At 37.7% G+C, this 23,540-nt stretch overlaps 1 protein-coding gene across 1 annotated transcript in view; it reads left to right on the top strand.

Annotated features, from left to right (window-relative positions):
• Positions 1–23,540, top strand: part of nptnb (neuroplastin b) — a 59,389-nt gene that overhangs the window by 24,338 nt on the left and 11,511 nt on the right. The window contains exons 4-6 of the mRNA XM_084124809.1: positions 730–824; positions 11,049–11,185; positions 13,423–13,696. Coding sequence (XP_083980935.1) covers positions 730–824; positions 11,049–11,185; positions 13,423–13,696 — 506 coding nt within the window. The remainder of the gene's footprint in view (positions 1–729; positions 825–11,048; positions 11,186–13,422; positions 13,697–23,540) is intronic.

Consider the following 23,540-nt stretch of genomic DNA (forward strand, 5'->3'; position numbering starts at 1 on the left):
CTCCACCTGAAAACTGCTCTCTGAAAACATCCTCGTAATAGAGTTCTGTCTGGTGATTAATAATGCAATATATCTCCATGATTAATATCGGCTCCTAGAGCAATAGCGCGCCTGAAAATGCTTTCATGTCATTCCAAACCCTGTATGCTGTTATTTTCTGTTGCAATTTTATATAGTGACAAGGTATAATGAACTGCAAAAAAGAGTTTTATTTCAAGCCTTCTGAAGTCATTTGCTGGTAAAGATAGAAATTCAAGTTATTTGCCTGAAATCTTTCTCCATTCTCTAACCCAGGATCAGTGGCGTTTTCTAAATGTTGCACCCTTTTTTAATATGAATGCACGTAAGATTTCAGAGCTTCTGGAAGACTGTCTGTGAGTAAAGATTAAATGTTCTTGATGCATGATGCGAAGGCAAGGTCGCGGGCTCGATTCCCAGGGAATGCAATGCATGAGCTGATCTGATGTAATGCGTACCTTGAATGCAATGTGAAAGTACTTATCTGCCAAATGCATACAATGTAAATGTTCCTCACACATCTTTAGGAGACTTGAAATATAGTGCAATCAATGTAAGCTTGATGCATGAAAAAGAACAGCATACGAGTGACATGAGGGGGAGAAAATAAAGGCTTTTTCATTTTTTGGTGAACTGTTCCTTTAAGAGTTTTATTTTTTTTAGAGATGTTCTATTTTTGAGCTGGCAGTGATTTTGTTTCTTGTTTTGTAGGTTAAGTAAACCGAGGGCAGATGATGCTGGTGAATACATGTGCGTTTACACCTTTAAATCAGCTCCAAATGCCAATGCTACCATTGAGGTCAAAGGTAAGGAATCCTGTCAAAAACTCATTAACATGCCGTTAACACCATCGAAACGCTGTTGCCATCCAGTAGAGACCTAACCTGGGTTATAATTAGCTATTGTTTGGAGTTGTAATTAGCCTCTCTTCACCTTAAAATACACTCAGTTCTGGTCCTGAATCCTCACTGCCACTCTGGTTAGTTTCGACACTCGAGAGCCGCTGTCAATCATCACCATGACTTCATAACCAGTCAAACGTGCGGCGACTGTAGATTTCAGACTGTAGGACTCAAAAGAGGAAAGAAAAAACGACTCACGGAAATGTTTTTATGATTCTCACTGGTGTTTCTTATTATTGTACATCATTTTATATTACTGTAAAAAAAAATAATACTATGATTTTTTTTTACAAACATTTTATGCATAAATTAGTACCTGAGATGTAATTATACCATTGTTTATTTGCACTTTAATAAAGAGATTTTATTTATTTATCATATATATATATATATATATATATATATATATATATATATATATATATATATATATAATTTTTAATTTATAACATTTAAATTTGTAATTTTAATTTAAATAAGCATAAATTAGTACCTGACAATATTCCAGCAATATATAATAAAATAAACAATACAACTATTTTTGCATATTACAAAAAAAGAGATTTATTTATTTTATTTATATTACAATAAAAACTGTAATACTGTGATTTTTTTCTCCACATTTTTATTTAAATAAGAACAAATTAGTACCTGATATAAAATTATACACATTACTAAAGATATATATGATTTTTATTTATAACATATTTAATTTTTAATTAAAAAGCATAAATTATTACCTTACAAGTACCATTATTATTTTTTTGCATATTCTCATATCGATCTCATATAAAAGAGATCTATTTATTTATTAATATAACAGTAAAAACTGTAATACTGTGATTTCTTTTCAATTTAAATTTTTATTTTAATTAGCATAAATTAGTACCTGACAAAATAAATCCTTTTTTTTGGCGTATTACAAAAATGTTATTTATATTTTATTTATGTTCAGTAAAAACTGTAATACTATGACTTTTATTCTTAAAATTTTACTTTATAATTTGAATGTAAATAAGCTTAAATTAATGCATATAAAAAATTAGGCCTTATTATTAATATAGTCGATCCATGCATGTTCTTGCCAGGCTTTGTGAAATTCCCTCATTCTCTAATATTTTAGACGGTGGATTATATCGATAACCACAGATAATGTTTGCATGCATCTGAAGTGTATTATGTCCCCCGAGAGCCGGCACAGTCTGAGCTCGCCTGCGTGTTCCTCACTGTTAAGCCAATTTGTTGTGACACGCCGTCAAGCGCACTGAGCATGCCCAGACCATCATGTCAAAGCTCACTTTAAGCGTTGCCTGGTTACGTAACGCGATGATGTCACTCTCGCTGCGGCCCGCGGCCTGTCAGACGACAGACACACACGATCCCTCATCCTGACGGATTGTCCCTGTCCTATTTCTGTATACATTAACAACCGGAGCCAGCTTCTTCACATCAGGCTGCTTTAAACTCATCAATTAACACTGTTCAGGATTTTTGATGCTTGATAGTATTTTGGTGAATATTTTATAATGTCTAATCGTTTTGCAAAGACACAAAAAGGAGAAAATGACTGAATGAAAACGAGACCAGGTCACATTTCACCACGTTATCAAATGAACTGAAAAAAGTAAGTTTGTAATTAAAAATAAGTCATTATGTCTACTAAATAATATTTAGGAATATATATATATATTTGCAAAAAGAAAACACCTATTTTAAGACTATTAAGATTATTTGCATTATGTATTTCTCTCCAGTGTGTTCTCATTTTCTTTAATACTGTAGTTTTTACTGTACTGTATTTTTAATTAACAATTTAATCAACAATCGACGTTCAAATACTATACAATATAAATAATATATGATTTTTTCATATATTATTTAACTAATAAGTATAAGATTTTCTGCATTAGGATAACGTGAATTTGAGGCAAAATGTGTTATTGTCATGAAAATAATACAAAAATCATAAAATAGTTCACATTTTTTTAACACAATATATTTTCATAATTATCATATGAAAATTATTATTATATTTTCATTATTTCATGGAAATATGTAATAATTATTATGTCAAGTCATATATAATTATATGTCAGCTATATATATATAAAATATATATATATATATATATAAAAATACACATACTTAACATTATAATGTATACTAATAATTAACATAAAAACGTGAAATATGATCTACACATGTTCTTGACCGGTTGAGATTCACCTAAACATTAATGAAAGTGTTGAAGCGCAGAATATCAGATGAAGATGCGCTTGTGCTGAACTGAATGCCGAATGTGTCCCATCATGCATTCTGTTCACCCCCAACCACTCGTGTGTTTGGCACCTCTCTCGCACACACACACACACACACACTCTCTCTCTTTCTCTCGCTCTCTGTCTCTCTCTCTCTCACACACACACACACACACTCACACTCTCGCTCTCTCTCTCTCTCTCTCTAATTCATATTCAAATTTAAGTGAGCTTTATTGGCATGAAAAATTGTACATTGTATTGTCAAAGCATTTATATGAGCATGGAAAATAAAAAATGAACAAAGTAGAACAAATTCTGTATTGCACAAGTGTGGAAAAACGGGCAGAAATAATAAACAGAGCAATTCCAATATAGGGTCTTCACACCATCGGTGCTCTGTGTGTGTGTGTGTGTGTGTGTGTGTGTCTTTTTGTGGCAGGAATTGATGTACTTTGCTGGGCTCTTCCCAGCGTTCACTTCATGGTTTTTAAGGGCTTTAAAGTAAGAGTTGGGGTCACTCAATTTTAGATGTTTTCAAAATGTAATGGCTCTTTTCTCAACGTGGATTAATAGAGGATACTGGCATAATTCTGCCCTGCATGCGTTATTAGGTGTGTTTCTCTGTACTGGATGCTTTTACAAAACTGGGCTTCAGTCGGATGTTTGTCCCATTTGTTGAATTCATGATTTAGAAGTTTCGACAATTCATCAGTGTATATTGAAGAGCTGATAGTGGGCAGTCCTCGAGTGAAGACTTCAGTTTGTTTATTGCCCATTCGATTGCACATTTATTGTTTGAATGCATGTTTTTATGATGTTGTATGTTTTGCCCTCTATACCTCTGGGCTCTATCTTGCACCCAGCGCAATTGACTTTGTACAGCGACGCATGTATCATTCCTATTTTGCACCCGACGCACAGCGGACTTTTCCCTTCACAGACGCACGTTGGTAAGTTAGGAAATGAACTTGCGCTCCCGGGGGCGGTTCAGTGAAAAGAGGAGGCGTGTTCCGGCGCAAACGTTCCCTGGTGCTATTTTGCAGTTTCAGAAAACAATTCCGCCATGGAACAAGCGCGCCTGCTCTTAAAGGGAATGTGAGATGAGGCTCTGATTGGTTTATTTCACGTTACGCCCAAACCACACCTATGAGTAATGAAGCGACTTCACACCAACACATTTTAGATTTGCGTCGGGTGCAAGAGTCATTTATCCCGCCGGTATAATAGCAACAGCGCCCGAGATCCGCCCACAAAGTTACTTGCGTTTCGCATTTAATACTTGCGTTTCAGATCGTTAAAATAGGGCCCTGAGAGTTTAGACTGTAGAACTTGGTGCCAAACTGAGTCGAAGGCCTTCTGGAAATCTACAGAGCAAGCAAATATTTTGGTTTTGTTTTGGCTGATGTGTTTATCAATCAGGGTGTGTAGGGTGAAGATGTGATCTGATGTTCTTTGCTCAGGACATTGTGTTCGTTAAGAAAGTGAACGAGTCTTGTGTTGATGATCGTGCTCACACACACACACACACTCTGTCATTGTTTGGATCTAATGTGTCTCCACGTCTGAAGACTGGCGTTGTGAGTCCTCTACTCCAGGTGTCGGGGAAATGACCCAGACGAACAGGTGTAGTGAGGCCGGTCTGAGTGTGTGTTCTGTGTTCTTCAGCGGTTCTTTGAGGATCTGGTCCACTTGCCTTTTGATTTGTAGGGCTGGATTTTATCAATCAGTTCATTTTCTGTGATTGGGTTTGGTACCAATTGCATGTTCCATATTGATAATTTTTTTCATATATTTGGGTTTGGTTTTATTTCACTATAAAGTTGTTCAAAGTGATTTTTCCGGTGTCTCCGTTTTGTATGGCTGTTTCTTGATTCCAATTGTTCCCAGAATTTTTGAGAATTTACAGATTCTTCAATAGTTTTTAGCTGATTTTGCATGTAGTGTGTGTATTTTTATACTGTTCAAGTTCCTCATTGTTTTACATTCTAAATCAAACCATTTTTCTTTCTCTTGTTTGGTTTTATGGTTTTTCATAGAGGATTTGAGATTAGATAAAGTTGCCAAATAATCAAATATATAATTTATGTTCATACTTTTGGATGGTCTGTTGATGTTTATGCAATCATGTCCTCATATAATGATGTGGCCAAGGCTGAAAACAGCGCAAGCGTTTGTGTGTGTGTGTGTGTGTGTGTGTGTGGTAAATGAAATCACGCGTCTGTGCCATTCATTTAGAGACAAGCAGGATTCATTTCATTTAAATAGTCTTTTTGCGGTTTGAAATTCGATTTGATTTGTACTGACCTGCTTTTTAATTCATCAAAGTTGACAAATTCCGTGACATTCCGCTTTATACAGTTAATTAACACAAGGACAACTTCAGCCAAAGCTGTCAAAAGGCCGGTACATGAAGAACATGGCTAACGTTACCACAAAACTGAGTAGCCTTAACATTTTACCAATCGAACAGACGCGGCTACAACACTATATGCCACGCAACTTCGTCTAGCCTACATCTGACCATTTTGGGTTCAAACACGCCCTGCACAACACACATACTTAACAGTGTTAAATTAGAAAAATACTGTTCGATATAACTGCTTGGTTACCACAGTTATCTGCGTGCTTCCTCAGCAATGAAGTTCCACATTTGCGGCTATCCAACACGAAAATGCATGCAGCAAAGCCTTTCACAATATTGTTTTCTTCAGATAACTCTCAAATTTCTCCCACACACTGGACTTGATTTTTGATGAAAATATGCATATATTTTTACGTTTGCACGTGATTGTTTTAAACCCCGTGTTTAGCCTGTGTCCGACCCGCACCTGTATCCGACACAGTTGGATATTTTTCAACCGTTTGAGCAAAATATCGCGGGTACCCGAACCCGTGCAGGACTCTGTCTGCGGCTGCCTGAACTTTGAGAGACGACTGATGTGTGATCAGTGAAGCGGCTCCAGTCAGTGCTTTCGGTGTGAGAGTGCAAAACTTTCAGTGCCTTCAGCTTTCCGCGTTGATTGGCCGGGCCGGACTCGTGACTCCCAAACTAATCAGATGGGCGGGGACATTGGTCTAGAGTTAAGTCAGAGGTGGCTACGTCATTAGCGCATTTCAAAATTAAATTATTTTATCGGTTTTGAAAATGGCTGAAACCGATAACCATAAAAATGCTTAAAATCGGCGCCGATAATCAGTCGACCCCTATCCCTCTCTCTCTCTCTCTCTCTCTTTGTCTCTCTCTCTCTCTCTCTTTGTCTCTCTCTCTCTCTCTCTCTCCCTCTCCTTGGCTCTCTCTCTCTCTCTGTCTCTCTCTCTCTCTCTCTTTGGCTCTCTCTCTCTCTGAGGCAACAGATGGCGTTCTGCATGCTGGGTTGTGTTGGGTTGGGTTGGGATTAAGGCTCTGGATCCACTCCCAGTGTTTCTGATGGCAGGAGTTGACTGTCCACTATGGTAATCTGCCCAGTGAATGCTTCAAGGCTCTGAAGTCTGTGTAAATAGGAATATAATGTGATGTTTGTGTACAGCGATCAGAGAGTTAAATCACGTCAGGTGCAGTGAAACCCAGCCTGCACTTTTACGTGTGTTTATATTTAGTTTGCATTATTAGGGAAGGATCCCGGAGCGCCATCTGTCGTGAGCGCGAGTCCATACATTACCCTGCATGAGTTCCTGTCTCGATCCTACTGTATATTTTCCATCTGTCACCGATTTCATTCGGTTTGGGTTACACGAGCTCTTTCCTTTCAAGGCAAATGAGATGCTCCACAAATAGCAGCGTATAACAGCTATCAGTATCCCAGTATCCGACCTGTTCCCGATCTCTGCCCGGCATTGATCACACTCTTCCGCTGCTCATCACTAGAGGAGGTTTTGAAGATAATGTGAATTTGGGGAAAAATGTGTTTGTCATGAAAATAATGTCACAATACAAAAAAGGGCTTCATTCTCTTTAAGCATAATATATATATTATTTTTTTTTGTCAAATATGCAGGTCGCATTTTACCTTTAATTAAAAAGTCATTATTTATATTAAATAATTATATTTTGCAATATTAATTATATACACTGTAATATATATTAATTATAATAATAAATCATATTTTGAAATAAAAAAGTCATTATTTCTATTAAATAATATTTGCAATATTAATTATATACACTATTTTATATATATTAATTATATTAATTATTATTATTTTGTAATTAAAAGTCATTTCTATTAAATATTTAAATTTTGATCAAAATTATATATATATATATATATATATATATATATATATATATATATACACATTTTTTTTTAAATGGTTTACAATTTCCATTTTTCTCTTAAATCTGATTCTTATTAGATTCTCATAACTAACAGTAGTTTTCAATAATTTTTTTAATTAGCAGTACATAAAATATGTACATGTATATATGCTGTTACATATATAATATGATTGTAAAAGCAGGCCAGGTAATGGAGAAAGTGGCGTTGTATTGTGTCTGAAAGATGCGCTGTGAGTGAGGATAATGCCGAGCTAAGCTCTCCATCGCTTCCCTGCTCGTGACTCACACACACACACACACACACACACACAGTATCCTCAGAAGGCACGTGTGCACCATAATTAGAGTTGATGATGTCAGCCAAGCTCCAATCCACGCCTCCTCCATCCACACGTTCACTCAGAGATTCGCTTCATCCTGATTAATTGCACGGAAGGAATTACGGCAATTTCGGAGATTAGCGGCGCCTGCGTGTTAAAACCAGCGAGGGGTTACGATCATATCCAGTATTCTTTAATTCGGGGGAATATTGCAGTGCGGGTGTGTGTGTGTGTGACATTGAGCTGTGTATTATCCAGTGAAGGGAATGATGTGACTCAGCACATCGGAGAGGGGAAGCCTGAATTACTGCGCCCGCGGGGGTGCTTTTAATTAAGTCTGTGCCATCTCGTTTATGTCAGTCATTTGCGGTGTTAGGATACACAATTATTATGCAAGCCTGGTTACGATAAAAAATTGTTAAAAAAAATTCATCCACATCTCAATATAAGTGGCTGTTAGTCTGTATGCCGAATGAAGTTATGTTCTTGTTCTTGTCTTGTTTTCCAGTACAAATATCTAAACATTTAAAAAAAAATAAAGGTACATTTACTTAATGCAAAATGGCACACAAGTTGAGAAGAAATATGGGGTCTGTCAGGTGTGAACGCACTTAATGTTAAAGGATTAGTTCACTTTCAAAAAACATTTTGCTGATAATTTACTCACCCCGATGTCATCCAATATATCCATGACTTTCTTTCTTCAGTCGAAAAGAAATTAAGGTTTTTGAGGAAAACATTCCAGGATTTTTCTCCATATAATGGACTTCAATGGCAACCAACTATTCCAATGTTCAAAAAAGGTTCAAATGTCCGTCTCAATGCAGCTTCAAAGTCTCGACACAATCCCAGTCGAGAAATAAGGGTCTTATCTCGCGAAATGATCGGTCATTTTCTAAAAAAAAAAAAATATATATATATATACAGTGAGGAAAATAAGTATTTGAACACCCTGCTATTTTGCAAGTTCTCCCACTTAGAAATCATGGAGGGGTCTGAAATTGTCATCGTAGGTGCATGTCCACTGTGAGAGACATAATCTAAAAAAAAAAATCCAGAAATCACAATGTATGATTTTTTAACTATTTATTTGTATGATACAGCTGCAAATAAGTATTTGAACACCTGAGAAAATCAATGTTAATATTTGGTACAGTAGCCTTTGTTTGCAATTACAGAGGTCAAACGTTTCCTGTAGTTTTTCACCAGGTTTGCACACACTGCAGGAGGGATTTTGGCCCACTCCTCCACACAGATCTTCTCTAGATCAGTCAGGTTTCTGGGCTGTCGCTGAGAAACACGGAGTTTGAGCTCCCTCCAAAGATTCTCTATTGGGTTTAGGTCTGGAGACTGGCTAGGCCACGCCAGAACCTTGATATGCTTCTTACAGAGCCACTCCTTGGTTATCCTGGCTGTGTGCTTCGGGTCATTGTCATGTTGGAAGACCCAGCCTCGACCCATCTTCAATGCTCTAACTGAGGGAAGGAGGTTGTTCCCCAAAATCTCGCAATACATGGCCCCGGTCATCCTCTCCTTAATACAGTGCAGTCGCCCTGTCCCATGTGCAGAAAAACACCCCCAAAGCATGATGCTACCACCCCCATGCTTCACAGTAGGGATGGTGTTCTTGGGATGGTACTCATCATTCTTCTTCCTCCAAACACATTTAGTGGAATTATGACCAAAAAGTTCTATTTTGGTCTCATCTGACCACATGACTTTCTCCCATGACTCCTCTGGATCATCCAAATGGTCATTGGCAAACTTAGGACGGGCCTTGACATGTGCTGGTTTAAGCAGGAGAATCTTCCGTGCCATGCATGATTTCAAACCATGACGTCTTAGTGTATTACCAACAGTAACCTTGGAAACGGTGGTCCCAGCTCTTTTCAGGTCATTGACCAGCTCCTCCCGTGTAGTTCTGGGCTGATTTCTCACCTTTCTTAGGATCATTGAGACCCCACGAGGTGAGATCTTGCATGGAGCCCCAGTCCGAGGGAGATTGACAGTCATGTTTAGCTTCTTCCATTTTCTAATGATTGCTCCAACAGTGGACTTTTTTTCACCAAGCTGCTTGGCAATTTCCCCACAGCCCTTTCCAGCCTTGTGGAGGTGTATAATTTTGTCTCTAGTGTCTTTGGACAGCTCTTTGGTCTTGGCCATGTTAGTAGTTGGATTCTTACTGATTGTATGGGGTGGACAGGTGTCTTTATGCAGCTAACGACCTCAAACAGTTGCATCTAATTTAGGATAATAAATGGAGTGGAGGTGGACATTTTAAAGGCAGACTAACAGGTCTTTGAGGGTCAGAATTCTAGCTGATAGACAGGTGTTCAAATACTTATTTGCAGCTGTATCATACAAATAAATAGTTAAAAAATCATACATTGTGATTTCTGGATATTTTTTTTTTTGATTATGTCTCTCACAGTGGACATGCACCTATGATGACAATTTCAGACCCCTCCATGATTTCCAAGTGGGAGAACTTGCAAAATAGCAGGGTGTTCAAATACTTATTTTCCTCACTGTATATACTTTTTAACCACAAATGCTCGTCGTGTACCATCTCTGAGATGCGCCAGAGATGGTACAAGATGGGCATTTGAACCTTCTTTGAACATGTATTTTATGTCTGGAAAAAGAGCAATGATATTGATGACTCATCTTGCTCTCATCAGCATATGCAAATTTCTGTCCAATCAGATGCTGTCTTGATTGAGAATGCCCCGCCCCCTGATGCCACCTGCTTCTAACTAGCAATAGCAATATTGTTCATAATTCATTGCTGTGATGATACTACCTTGCTATTTAAACATATATTAGATATATTCCTTCCTGACACCCTGTTATAATATATAATATTATAATTATTAGGAAGTATTATTAAAGTAAATGTGGTCAGTTTTGATGTCATGGTGAACTGAATGTCCACAAACTCCATAAAAATGATCCCTGTAATATGTTCATGGAAGCGTTTTATGGCGAAATTGTATGAAAGTCGTTGAAAAGAAATTCCATCGGCCCTGGTTGTGTGAAGGCAAATAAAGTCACAATTCACAGTTTAAAAGCTTTATTTTAAAGTCAGAGGATTACAGGAATCTGACTATGTAAAAGGATGAAACATCACATCACATGACCCAAATAATACACAGCATGTCGAGACCAGAAGAAGAGAGTTGTAGAGAGAACGTAAAGTAAAGGGTCCAGCTCAATGTGATGTGAACGCAACATTATAAACTAAACCTGATGGTCTTTTCTCTCTACCCAGCCGCTCCTGAAATCTTGGGCCACAAACGAAGCGAGAACAAAAAAGAAGGAGAAAACGCGACGCTGCACTGCAAGTCGGTGGGATACCCGCATCCAGTGTGGACGTGGAGGAAGAAAGTGGGCCGAGGGTCTTACGTCGTACGTATCCAACACACAGTGTCACATGACCCTTCAGAAATCATTCTGATATGATGATCTGATGCTCAAGAATGTCAAAATCAGAGGTGCTGCTTCATATTTTTGGTGGAAAACGTGATGCATTTTTATTTCTCATGATTCTGTGATGAGTAGAAATGTCAAAAGAACAGCATTTGGTTGAAATAGACTCTTTAGTAACATTATTAATGTCACTTTTGATCAATTTAATGCATCCTTCCTGAATAGAAGTGTTAATTTTTGGACGCTTGTGCAATTTAAATTCAGTCTTGAAACTTCTTTGACTCTTTCCCTGCCAGCGTTTCTGAAAAAAGTTGCCAGCCACCACCAGCAGTTTTGACCATTTTCACAAAAATTTCACGAGTCACAGAATTATTTTGTTGCATGAATATCTGAAAATGCAATATATCAAAAGAAAGAAAAGACCCTCTGCTTTCAAACAATATTCTAGCTTCATGCATTATTTTTTATCTTCACTTGAATGTGGGAAAGTTTCATAAAAAAGCTGAGAAAATCACATCCAGATGGGATTCAGGACGATGATGCACAGACACAGATGGAGTCGATCGAGTCCATCAACACACTCAAAGCTTCAGTCCTGTAACTCGTCCTGGGTCGACATTTCATTGGGCATTAGTAACATTAGTAACATTAGGCAGATTTGATTTATATGCGGTTTAATGTTAATGATCGCGTTATTTTATATTTGCATATGATTACATGATATCACCATAGACAGTATAAGAAGTGGACAGAGCCATCTCATTGGAACTCATTTGAGACAAGTGAAGCCCATTTTTAGCGATTTTTTAGGACTTCCGTTCCTGACGCGCAGACTCAAACCGACTCAATCAGAGCTTGACGACGTAGATGTGACGTGAGCAACCCGTCTGTCTTCTAGTGGCTGTGGCATGAGAAAACTGAATCATTCCCTTCCGAAACTTGCAGAGACGGAGAGTGTGAGTAGGAGGTGTCTATGAGCTAGGAGCAGGAGAAACTTTTGCTAGGTATTCTGATTAATTATTTTGTCATTTTGCCTCCACGTCCCCCCGATTGCCATCGAGCTTCTCCTCCCGTCCATACGGTAATCTCTCTACTGTGCGACAGAGAGTCATGTGGTTATGACGCAATCGTTAGCCTACTTTTACAAAAACTGCTTCTACGGGGCCATAACATAAGCTACAAGGTAATGGAGCATTTTATACATTGTCATGTTTCTTTAGAAATAAATAATGGACAAATGGAGTCTTCAAACGCCTCAGATGTAAAGTTATTCGCTGTCAAATTGACGCCAAAATGAATGGGAGTCAATGGAATGCTAACGCAAGTGAAGTTCTGCTACAAGATGGTGGCACACGGCCGGCTTCAACTTCCGGTCGACTTCCTTCCCACTTGGATATCACTTGTTTCTGCTTCTTCCTCTCCTGTGTTTTGATAAGGAGATTCAGTAATCTTTCAGTAGATGTGTAATAGCGCCCCCTACCGTATAACAGTGAAAACACTGAAAGCCTGAAAATTCTGTCTATGGCAGGGAACCATTTTCTCACAAATTATGTACATTTCTATCAGTGGCGGGGAAAGAGTTAAAGAGGATAGTTTACCCAAAAACTGTCATTACTTACTCACCCTCATCTCATGATAACGTTGAAACTTAAAGGTGCAGTGTGTGATGTTTAGCAGCATCTAGTGGAGATGTTGCGAACTGCACCCAACAGAAGTTACGGTGGCCAACAGGAAGTGATGTCGTCGTCGTCTGAGACGGCAGAGAGTAGCCAGTTAAGCAATGAGCTTTCTTTACAAAGATAAATTAAGAAATTAGGTTTACTTAATTATTCAGTAAAGCGATATGTTATTGCGATTATTATTGTTACCTGTTCATCATTGTGTCAGTGTTTTATCCACTGACTTTCGCTAGCTACTTTACACGAAGAACAACATAGTGACGAAACGCGTTTGTCCGCTCAGGGCCACCGTAGAAACATGTCGATGTAAGCGGACCCGCGGTGTGTGAACGGTTCATTAAGTAAGCTCTTCATACACCACTGCAAACATAGTTATGTATATGATATTGCATTTCTGTCCACAGATCCTCCTAAATATTACACACTGCACCTTTAATTCATAGATGATGTAATAATCTTAAATATATATATATATATATATATATATATATATATATATGTGAGGACCCAACAGCCTCTCTGAATCTCTTCATTTAGGACATTGACAACAGCACAGGCCGATTCTTCATCACCAACAGAAATAACTTCACAGAACTGAGTATCATCGGCCTGGACATCGCCACAGACCCGGGCGAGTACGTGTGCAACGCCTCGAACATCATCAGCTCCAGAGAGTCCATGACGATCCTGCGCGTCCGGAGCCATCTCGCCCCGCTGTGGCCGTTTCTGGGCGTCCTGGCCGAGATCATCATCCTCGTGGTCATTATCGTGGTTTACGAGAAGCGCAAGAGGCCGGACGAGGTTCCCGACGGTAAGAGGCGCTCGGATTTAAGCATTTCTGCTGTAGTTTTGCGGTATGATTTCCTCTTGGTCATGAAAGGCAATATATAATCATTCTGAAGTGCTTAAAGTGGCTGTTGTTTGATCCGAAAATGAAGTGAATTAATCTAGAAATGTTGTACTTGGCTGCACAGTTATGACTGCTTATACTTGCTGATTTTCCTTGATTTCAGTGACATAAAAACACTTATTTTGTGTGAGGCAGCTGTTGTTTGATCTGAAAAGGAATTATTCTGGAAATGTGACCCTGGATCACAGAACCAGTCTCGAGTCGCACGGGTATATTTGTGGAAATAGCCAACAATACATTGTATGGGTCAAAATTATTGATTTTTCTTTTATGCCAAAAATCATTAGGATATTAAGTGAAGATCATGTTCCATGAAGATATTTTGTACATTTCCTACCATAAATATATAAAACATTTATTTTTGTGAGTGAATGCAGCACAATCGCCAACAAATGCACAACTTTAAAGCTACACTGTGTGATATTTTCCCCCATCTAGCGGTGAAATTGTATATGACTACCCAGTGAATATTAGTTTCTGTTCGTTTCAATTCCGAGGGCGTTTTAACTCCTACGGTGGCCGTATTATTCCAAGATTAACATGGCTTCCAGGTCGACTTCGCCCATGAGTGTTCCTTCAAGTGATGAGGTTAGAACTATTCATCACCTGTGATCCGTCGCAGCACAGATTTATATTACAAGGTAAACAATACTTTTTCACCATTGACGCAAGGAAAAGTAACGCAAGTTATCCTAGAGGTCGTTCTGGCGTTATGCACAACCATGCTATGGTTAGACAAGCAACTATAAAACTTTGAATTTACACAAACAGGCTGAATTACCTGTCGAGAAGAAAGCAGGCAACTTCGGTGTCCGTTTTAAAATCTTTGCTCCTCATGAGCTCTTTCCATCTGGGAAAAGTTACTCCAATATTGACTTTGGTCTTGCTGATTTGCCTGTCGCGTTGACGTTTTAATTCTCTCTTTCGCTTCCTTGGCGACTCTGCTACATGTCCTCGAAAATAGGCGTGATCCTCCATCTTCAGCAATCTTTCAAATCTGCCGGCAGTCGCGAGTAATCTCCCCCTCGCATTCGTCACGGTGTCACTGAGTGTAAAACGTGAAAGGCGAAGCTTGAATTTCCAGGTATGTCCCTCTTTGGCTAATGTATTTTCAAGATGGAGGCGCAACATGGCTGCCGCTATTCGAGCGAGTCGCTCGTATGTATTCTAAATGGCAGATTTTACGCTTACAAGAATACTTTATTAGTTGGTGGAAGTATTTACACATGAATGACCACATATACTTTTGATAGAACAAAGTGTTTTTTGCTAAGAATTAACTTAAAAAGTTACACAGTGTAGCTTTTAAGGAGATTTTCTGAATGTTTTGATTTTTGTGCACCCTCAGATTCCAGATTTACAAATATTGTCCTATCCTAACAAACCATACATCAATGGAAAGCTTATTTATTAAGCTTTCATATTATGTATAAATCTCATTTTCAAAAAATGTACCCTTGTGCCTGGTTTTGTGCTCCAGGGTCACATATGTTTTTCTTGGCTGCACAGTTATGACTTCTTTATACTTGCTGATTTTCCTTGATTTCAGTGACATAAAACACTTATTTTGTGTGAGGCAGCTGCATGCCATATTCATAATGAAGCTACACATCTAAAATAGACTGCTTTTAAAGGCAGTAAAAATAGAGCGCTGCAGTGATGACGTATTTTCACAAGTTTTTCATCTCATTTCATACCTTTTTCCATTGCCGTTTGAATTATGGCAGAAAATAAGGCTCTGTGATCAACAAAAGTTGATGATTCCTACACGTTTTGTTCCTCAGGATAATGAACACGACTTTTCTGAAGCCTCAGAAGTAAAAAGCTAAAGTAAACACACTACACCACGGTCACATGACTTCAAGGTTCACCACTAAACTTCGTTAACTCTTTTAATCTTAATTTAAAATCTACAAGGTGGCAAGTTTGAGTTTCAATAGTTGGGTTTAAAGTTGTAGAATAAAATATATTGAGTTTGTGTTCAACACAGAGCTTATTTCAGGTCTCCTGTGGTGAAAATCAAGCTTTTAATGTTGTTTATATGTCTATGTGGTGTTTTTAATCTGCTTTAAGACTAACCATGTGTAAATTCATAAGTTGACACCATTTCTGAGTATTTTCTCCTTAAAACTGCAGTGAACCAAAGACAGTCTCAAAAACACGCTTTGAAATCGCTGGTGTTTCTGACGTCACAAACTACCTTGTAACCAATCAGATCAACGTGTGATCGTCAACCATTGGATCTCTGAGCTGAGTGAGTGAGTGGAGGCGGGGCTCATTTGCATATTCATAGAACATACTTAATGAGGCAAGGGTGTCGAGTTACATTCAAGATATTTTAAGGCACAAATTATTTTTTTCAAGGAAAAAACATTTAAATATGTCTTTTTGGTGATCAAAGATGAGTTTTAAGGGATACAATTATTGTCTACAGGAGGACTTTAAATAGCATGTTGCAAGTTAGAAGACCCAATGAGTCAATGTATAGAAAAATAATGTAGGAACTAGATTTTCTTTTAAAAAAAAACTTCTAAATACGCTACAGTGGCTTCTGGAGTCGTTTTTGTGAGAAAATTTTACTTCCGCATCTGAAAATGGGCGTGGCGGGCGTGACGTAGCACGAGGGAGAGCGGTCGATTCAAACAGGGAAATAATGGATCGCATGACGTTTCGGACGCTGAGGAAATTGTTCATACTTACTCATATGACGGAGCACAGCTATACAATTATGAGCCTGCTAGGCAGCCAAGAGAGCAGGGACAGGCCAGGATTAATGTTAGACAGAACAACGGTCAGAGGAGACAAATTGAGTTGTGGTGTGAGGAGATAGTGAAGAACAGGGCAGGCGTCTTGGTGAGAGACCAGTGTTAGCTTATAGATACATTTCCTTGAAATTTCCTTGAATTAATTTTTTTTTAAATTAAAACTAACATCATAAATATGATATTTTTTTACTTTGAGCAATGATGGAGCTATACTTGACTCTTCTTAGAAGCAAATAAAAGAAAACAGCTCCTTGGACAAAATGAAATGTAATATTGGTAGTAGGCTATAAACAAAGGTTTATTTTAGTTCAGATTAACATTTGAGGTCAGCAATTGTATTCATAATGTCAAAATAAAACCGACGTAATGTAAATTGAAAGCATTTTATCCTACTACTCCTGTCAAACGTCCATGGTTGCAGACAGTAGTGTTACTACAGTAAATCCATGGTGAATGTTGCTGATCTGTGGACACTGGATAGTTCATTCATTGCACAGTTTATTCCTGGTTTCCACGTCAGCGCTGTTTGATCCGTAATAACAGAGAAATGTGAATATTTCTCACTAGATCTCGCAGCGATGTTATTACTTCAGTGGCGAATTCAAATGCTTTATTTACTGGATCTCGCAGTAACAGTGTTGCTTGATCAGGCTCGCGCTGCACTGGTCCAAACTGATAAACGGTCCACACAATAACGAGTAGCTCAGTTTTCGTTTTCCGAAGCCGATGCGGAAGAGAAATCCCGTCTCTTCACCTGCACAAACCGCGCCCAGGCACGAAAGATAGCACCGTCCCTTTTCTTGTTAGGAAACCGGTGGACTCGATGTCCTGACAGGCTGGAGTTTTTGCAAGCTCCACAAACACAATAATTTACCATGAAGATGATAAATTGAAATACAAAAACTATTGAAAACACACTGACTCACGACCGCTCTTACTGAATACCAGCCTACTCTGCACTGAGCTGCGGCAGAGCACACACACATCTCCCTCGTGTGACGTAAAATGACGCGATGTTGAAAAAAAACGTTTTTTACGAGTAGTCAAAGAAACGCTCACTTTATCTACTAAATTGGTGTCCTTTTAAAACATTTTAAATCCTGCATTATCTTTTCATATGATATTTTCATACACGGTTATATATTCATTTTGATTTTTTTTTACCTGCAATATGCTCTTTGAGTATTTATGTCTTCTTCAGATGCATCCACATTTTCTATTTTCAACATGCAGCACTTTCAGCACTTTAACCAATCAGAGACTGCTCTGTTGAGCACATGAATGCAATAGCCAATCAAAGATACTTAATTGATCCTGTGCATAAAGATAAGAGGGTTTTAAACGGTCGGTTTCACAGGCGAGTGTTTTAATATATTTTCCTTTCATTTGTGATTGGCACATGAGCAACATCAGGAATTTTAACAGTTCTGGTTCTGATTTCATTATTGATTCTTTCAGTGCTTTTGAAAAGTACTTTAAACTTTGGAAATTTAAGCTGCAGAAACAAGTCCTAAAACTCAATGGTTCAATGTATTTTTTAATCTGATTTTCAGTTAAAGTCCCCCTGTAGTCAATCAATTTTATCCCTTAAAACTCATCTTTGATCACCAAAATGACATATTTCAGTTTTTTTCCTCCAAAAAAACGTCTTCATGCCTTAAAATATCTTGAATGTAACTCGACACCCTTGCCGCGGTTCTATGAATATGCAAATGAGCCCCGCCTCCACTCACTCGCTCAGCTCAGAGATCCACTGGTTGACGATCACACGTTGATCTGATTGGTTACAAGGTAGTTTGTGACGTCAGAAACACCAGCGATTTCAAAGCGTGTTTTTGAGACTGTCTTTGGTTCACTGCAGTTTTAAGGAGAAAATACTCAGCAATGGTGTCGACCATGTGAATTTACACATGGTTTGTCTTAAAGCAGATTAAAAACACCACATAGACACATAAACAACATTAAAAGCTTGATTTTCACCACAGGGGGACTTTAAGACTTTCACAACGACTGAATTGCAGTGGCAGTCACTGCAATCTTATATATTTGATTATTTGTGCAACTCTGCCATGTTCCACACAAACATATTTAGTGAACCTTTAGAATAATCCATGCAGGCTGTTTCGAAACACTGAATCTGCCATCAATAATATATTCTGAACAGGCTGTTAGTGGGTCATTTACGGCCCGGGCTCTTAGCGTAGATGCACAAGTGAATATTCATGAGCGTTGAGTCAGAGAGACCCACTGGGAAACACTGACCTCTATGCTTGACCACGTTTTAATCTGAGACCCGATCCTCCACTAGAAAGACAAATCACAACACTGGAGCTGCTTCACATTTGTACACTCTTAAAGTTAATGAATAATTGATCCTGTCAACAGCTACACATGACACTCTCTTTCAATGAGAGAAACAGAAATGTTAATATTGTACAGTTACACACGATATTTGGATGCAAGAACATTTGAAGGTTGCGTTTCTTCTTCTTTTTTTTTTTTGCTTCATTCTGTCTAGGGCTGTGCATTATTTAGATTTTCTGCTATATATATATATTGCACACAGGGAGTTTCACCAGATGAGTGAAAGAATGAATCATTCTAGAATGATTTAGGGTGGTTTGTGAGTTCATCTCCATAGAAAAAAAAAGAAAAAAGGAAAAAAAAAGAGCTGAAATTGTAAAGTCTGAAGACCTGAAGCACAAAATCCTTTTATGCCAGAACGATTTGGGAAAAACTTGAAAAATATGGCCGTTCATATTTGGGTTATATGCAGCTTTTTTATTTATTTTTATTTTTTTAATCTCTTTTCAGTTGAGTGGTTATGTTTAGTTTTGGGGATAAGGTTAAGGGATCATACATGAAATATCAATATATGCTTAATGTATTTATAAAATAGTGCTGTCAATCGATTAAAAAATTAACTAGATTAATCAAATTTATTCTGTGATTAATTGTGATTTAAAACACTTATTCGTTTTTAATATATTTTATATTGTAATCATTTCATGGTTAATCTCCAATAGAGAAACAACTTAAAGACAGTGTAATACTACATTTAATACTAATGCAATTAATGTCCAATAAAGGCACTATTATAAATATATACTGTAATACTAATGCAATTAATGTCCAATAAAGGCACTATTATAAATATATAATACTAATGCAATTAATGTCCAATAAAGGATGGTTTAAAGCACATAATTATTGAGATTTTATGTGATTTTATGTGACCTAATCTAAAGTGAGAACTCTTTAGTTAAGTTGTCAACAAAGCATGATAAAACATGATCTAACTCTTTACATGTGAGCTAATTAAACAATAATAAAGATGAAAAAATGAAGAACTCACAATTTGAATATAGCCTATTAATATATTAACAATGTAGAGACTACAATATATTAAACTATGAATTAACTATAATAGTTTGCAAATGTATTTATAACTGTATACTTATAAAGTGTTATCAATATATTAAATAATATAAGAGGTATATTGCAATAATGCTATTTTTCTGTAAATCGAGAAATAAAATTAATTTGATTTCACTGTAAAATTACATCTTAATTTCTTCATTTTCAAACGGCATACCATCAAGCTTTTATTTTGACGGGTTGCCGGCCATTAAAGAAATGCATTACTGGTTGTATTATTATTATTATTATTAACACGCGTGAATGAACATGCAATAGTGCTGCACGATTAATCGTATCGCAATCGCAATGGCGATGTCAAGCCTACGCGATTATATGATGCAAAATGCTGCGATTTTATATTAAATAAACAAATTAGCTCTGTTAACGCAATTAACGCAGCATCTGTTAATTTTTGGCATCCTTTGGCTAGTGTTACATGATCCCGCTCTTATTCATGCAAATGCTTTTAAACCATTCATGCGCGATAAGACAAAAAAGAACGCGCTGTCAGTGAATGTCCTCCTGACACACACACACACACATACACGACCCAGATAGACACGCGCCAGTATCAAGTTCTCTTTCGCTGTAGAACGAACAACACACATGTATGCCAAAATAAACGCGCTGCCTGTGAATGTCGTGACTGTGACACAGAAAGACTCGCGCTAATGACTCGCGTGCGCACAAAACAGCATGCCAGAATACAGTTCTCTTTCGAGCTTGACGAACAATAACACACACAATTATGCCAAAATGTCTTTTTGTCGAGTATCTTCATAACATAAGAGCAGTCTTATGATGAACGTGAAGAGTTGTGATTCGTGAGAGAATGAGGCGTGTGTGAGATCCGCGTCTCTGACAGCAGCGGCTGGTCTTAAAGGGACAGTACACAGTAGCCACTAATTATATCTGTCGCTAAAGTTAATCAAAGAACAAAGGGAACAGAGAAAAACACTCACTGCTCTTGATAAAGAACTTTTTTCTTTAGGCAGATTATCACTAATCTGTGTGTGCATTTATTTTCTTTGAGAACCAAGCAAGTTGACTCATGAAACCATTTGTTTATTATATATCGCATATCGCAATATTGACCTCTATTATCGCAATATGACATTTTCCCCAAATCGTGCAGCCCTAACATGCAACATAATGAACTAATTATGTCTGCTCGATTTGACAATCGCACTGAGCCATATTGCAATATTGATTTTATTTGCAATATATATATATATATAAATCACGCAGCCCTGATTCTGTCATGAAAAATAAAAGCTTGATGGTATACCGTTTGAAAATGAAGAAAATCAGATGTAATTTTACAGTAAAATAGCATTATTGCAATACATTTATTTTAATATATTGATAAGACTTTATAAGTATTCAGTAATAAGGAGCAGGAGACGGGCTCCGTTCTGGACATGCTTTGTCCGTGAGTGTGCCGGTCTCTAAAGGGATGCAGTCAGGCACACGGCAGCTTCATGCTAATCTGACCTTTGCAGAACCACAGAAGGGTCTCTCAGAGCCGGGGGGTCCGACGCTACCCTTTAAAATCTGCTGCGAGATGCACCTCGTTCTAGTGACTGACAACACATGACATACTCTCTCAGCGAAACTATTGTACTCGAGCTAGAACTCCAGATACGTCTGTGTTATTTTGTGTCATTGCAGTGTTTATCAGATCCAGCATCCACCCAGTAAATATTTGTTTACATGTTTAGCAGTGAATTGCACGGGATGCACTGGGATTTTCCGATGTACATTCCTGGTCTTATGAGCGATTAATCCGTGCATGGTTTTTCACCAATATATGTTTAAAACAATAGTAAATAATGGATGAAATTTGCATATTAATGGGTACTACAACAAAAACCACCATGATGTAATTTAAATAATGTTCATTGTTTTATGTATATATGATATGTTATTTAAAATACAAAACAAGTGTTTACAAATTAGGGCTGTCAAGCGATTAACATTTTTAGGGCCCTATCATACACCCGGTGCAATGCAGCGCCAAGCGCGACGCAAGTGTGTTTTGCTAGTTTCAGCCCGACGCAGTTTTCATTTTCACGTCCTGCGCCGCGTTGTTTAAATAGCAAATGCATTTGCGCCCAATTGTGCGCCCATGGGCTGCTGGTCTGAAAACCAGGTGTGTTCTGGCGCATTATTGGACCGTTGCTATTTTGAGGAACAGAAATAGACTGAGCCATCGACCAACTGATCCCTGCTCTAAAGTCAATGGAGCAATATTTATTTTGTTATTTAAAGAGCGCGTTAGTAATGTGCGCCTATAGGCGGGTCCACAACGCGCTTATTAAACATACAGGGATGCACAGCAGCACACAAACATGCCAAATATTTCAAATAAAAGGATTACAATGTAAAATATTATTATTGTGTACATAAAGATATGGTGGAATGAATCCGGCTTGTCCCGTAGATGGACTTTTACCTCGCGCACGAGCAGATCCGTTTGCGCTCTGGAGACGCGTTCGGTCTTTCCACTATCAAATCCCGTCATGTAAATAGCGAATCTGCCATGGCGCGAGCGCAACTGGCATTTAAAGGGAATGGGAGATGAGACTCTGATTGGTTTAACGCATGTAAATCCCAAAACACACCCATTACTCATTAAGAGAATAGAGACGACCCTTTTAGACCATGCGCCGGGAGCACCGACCATTTGTCCCGTCCTTAAACTAGCAAAAGTGGATTCGGACGCGCCCTAAGTGAACTTGCGCCCTCCGCTTTAGATCATACGCTTAGATCGTTAAAATAGGGCCCATAATCTAATTAATTACATGATGTGCCAATTAATTATTCACACATTAAATTCGGCTGAGAAATTACCCGTAAAGATTTTAAATCATTATTGTGTTAAATGAGAAAAGTATCAAATAGACATTGAAAAATTATCTTTAGAAAGAAATATTTTTTTAACTTAATATAATCTCTCAGTGAAACTATTGTACTCAAGCTAGAACTCAAGATATGTCTGTATTATTTTGTGTCATTGCAGTGTTTGTGTATCAGATCCAACATCCGCGTTTGTTTACAGTAAGTATGCAGTGAATTGCACGGGATGCACTTGGATTTCTGATGTACAAACTCTGCTACAATAGCAATGGAAAAGAAAGAACGTATTAGAAGTCAATATTCACTCTACATAAACATTCCTGGTCTTATGAGCGATTAATCCGTGCATGATTTCATGATTTTTCATCAAAATATGTGTAAACCAATAGTCAAATAGATATTTAGTCATTGTTTCGGCTGGTGTTGCAGTATGATATGTATACAAATATTAGCAAATAACGATAGATTGTGAAGTCTATTTGCTGTGAATGATGTTGGCATGTAGTTGTGCACTGATGAACACACTATTTCTCAGTTTTCTGAATGCTAATCCAGTGCTGGTGCTGTTCGTAGGCCGACAAACAGGACCGTTTCAGGGGGTTTTGCGTGTTCATATTCAATTATACTCCCATTTAATATCTCTGATGCTCAATCAAACTGAATGAAAGTGTTTAATTCAAGTAAATAATGGATGAAACTTT

Source organism: Abramis brama (genome assembly GCF_963993115.1).
Source record: "Abramis brama genome assembly, chromosome: 9".
Lineage (NCBI taxonomy): Eukaryota > Metazoa > Chordata > Actinopteri > Cypriniformes > Leuciscidae > Abramis > Abramis brama.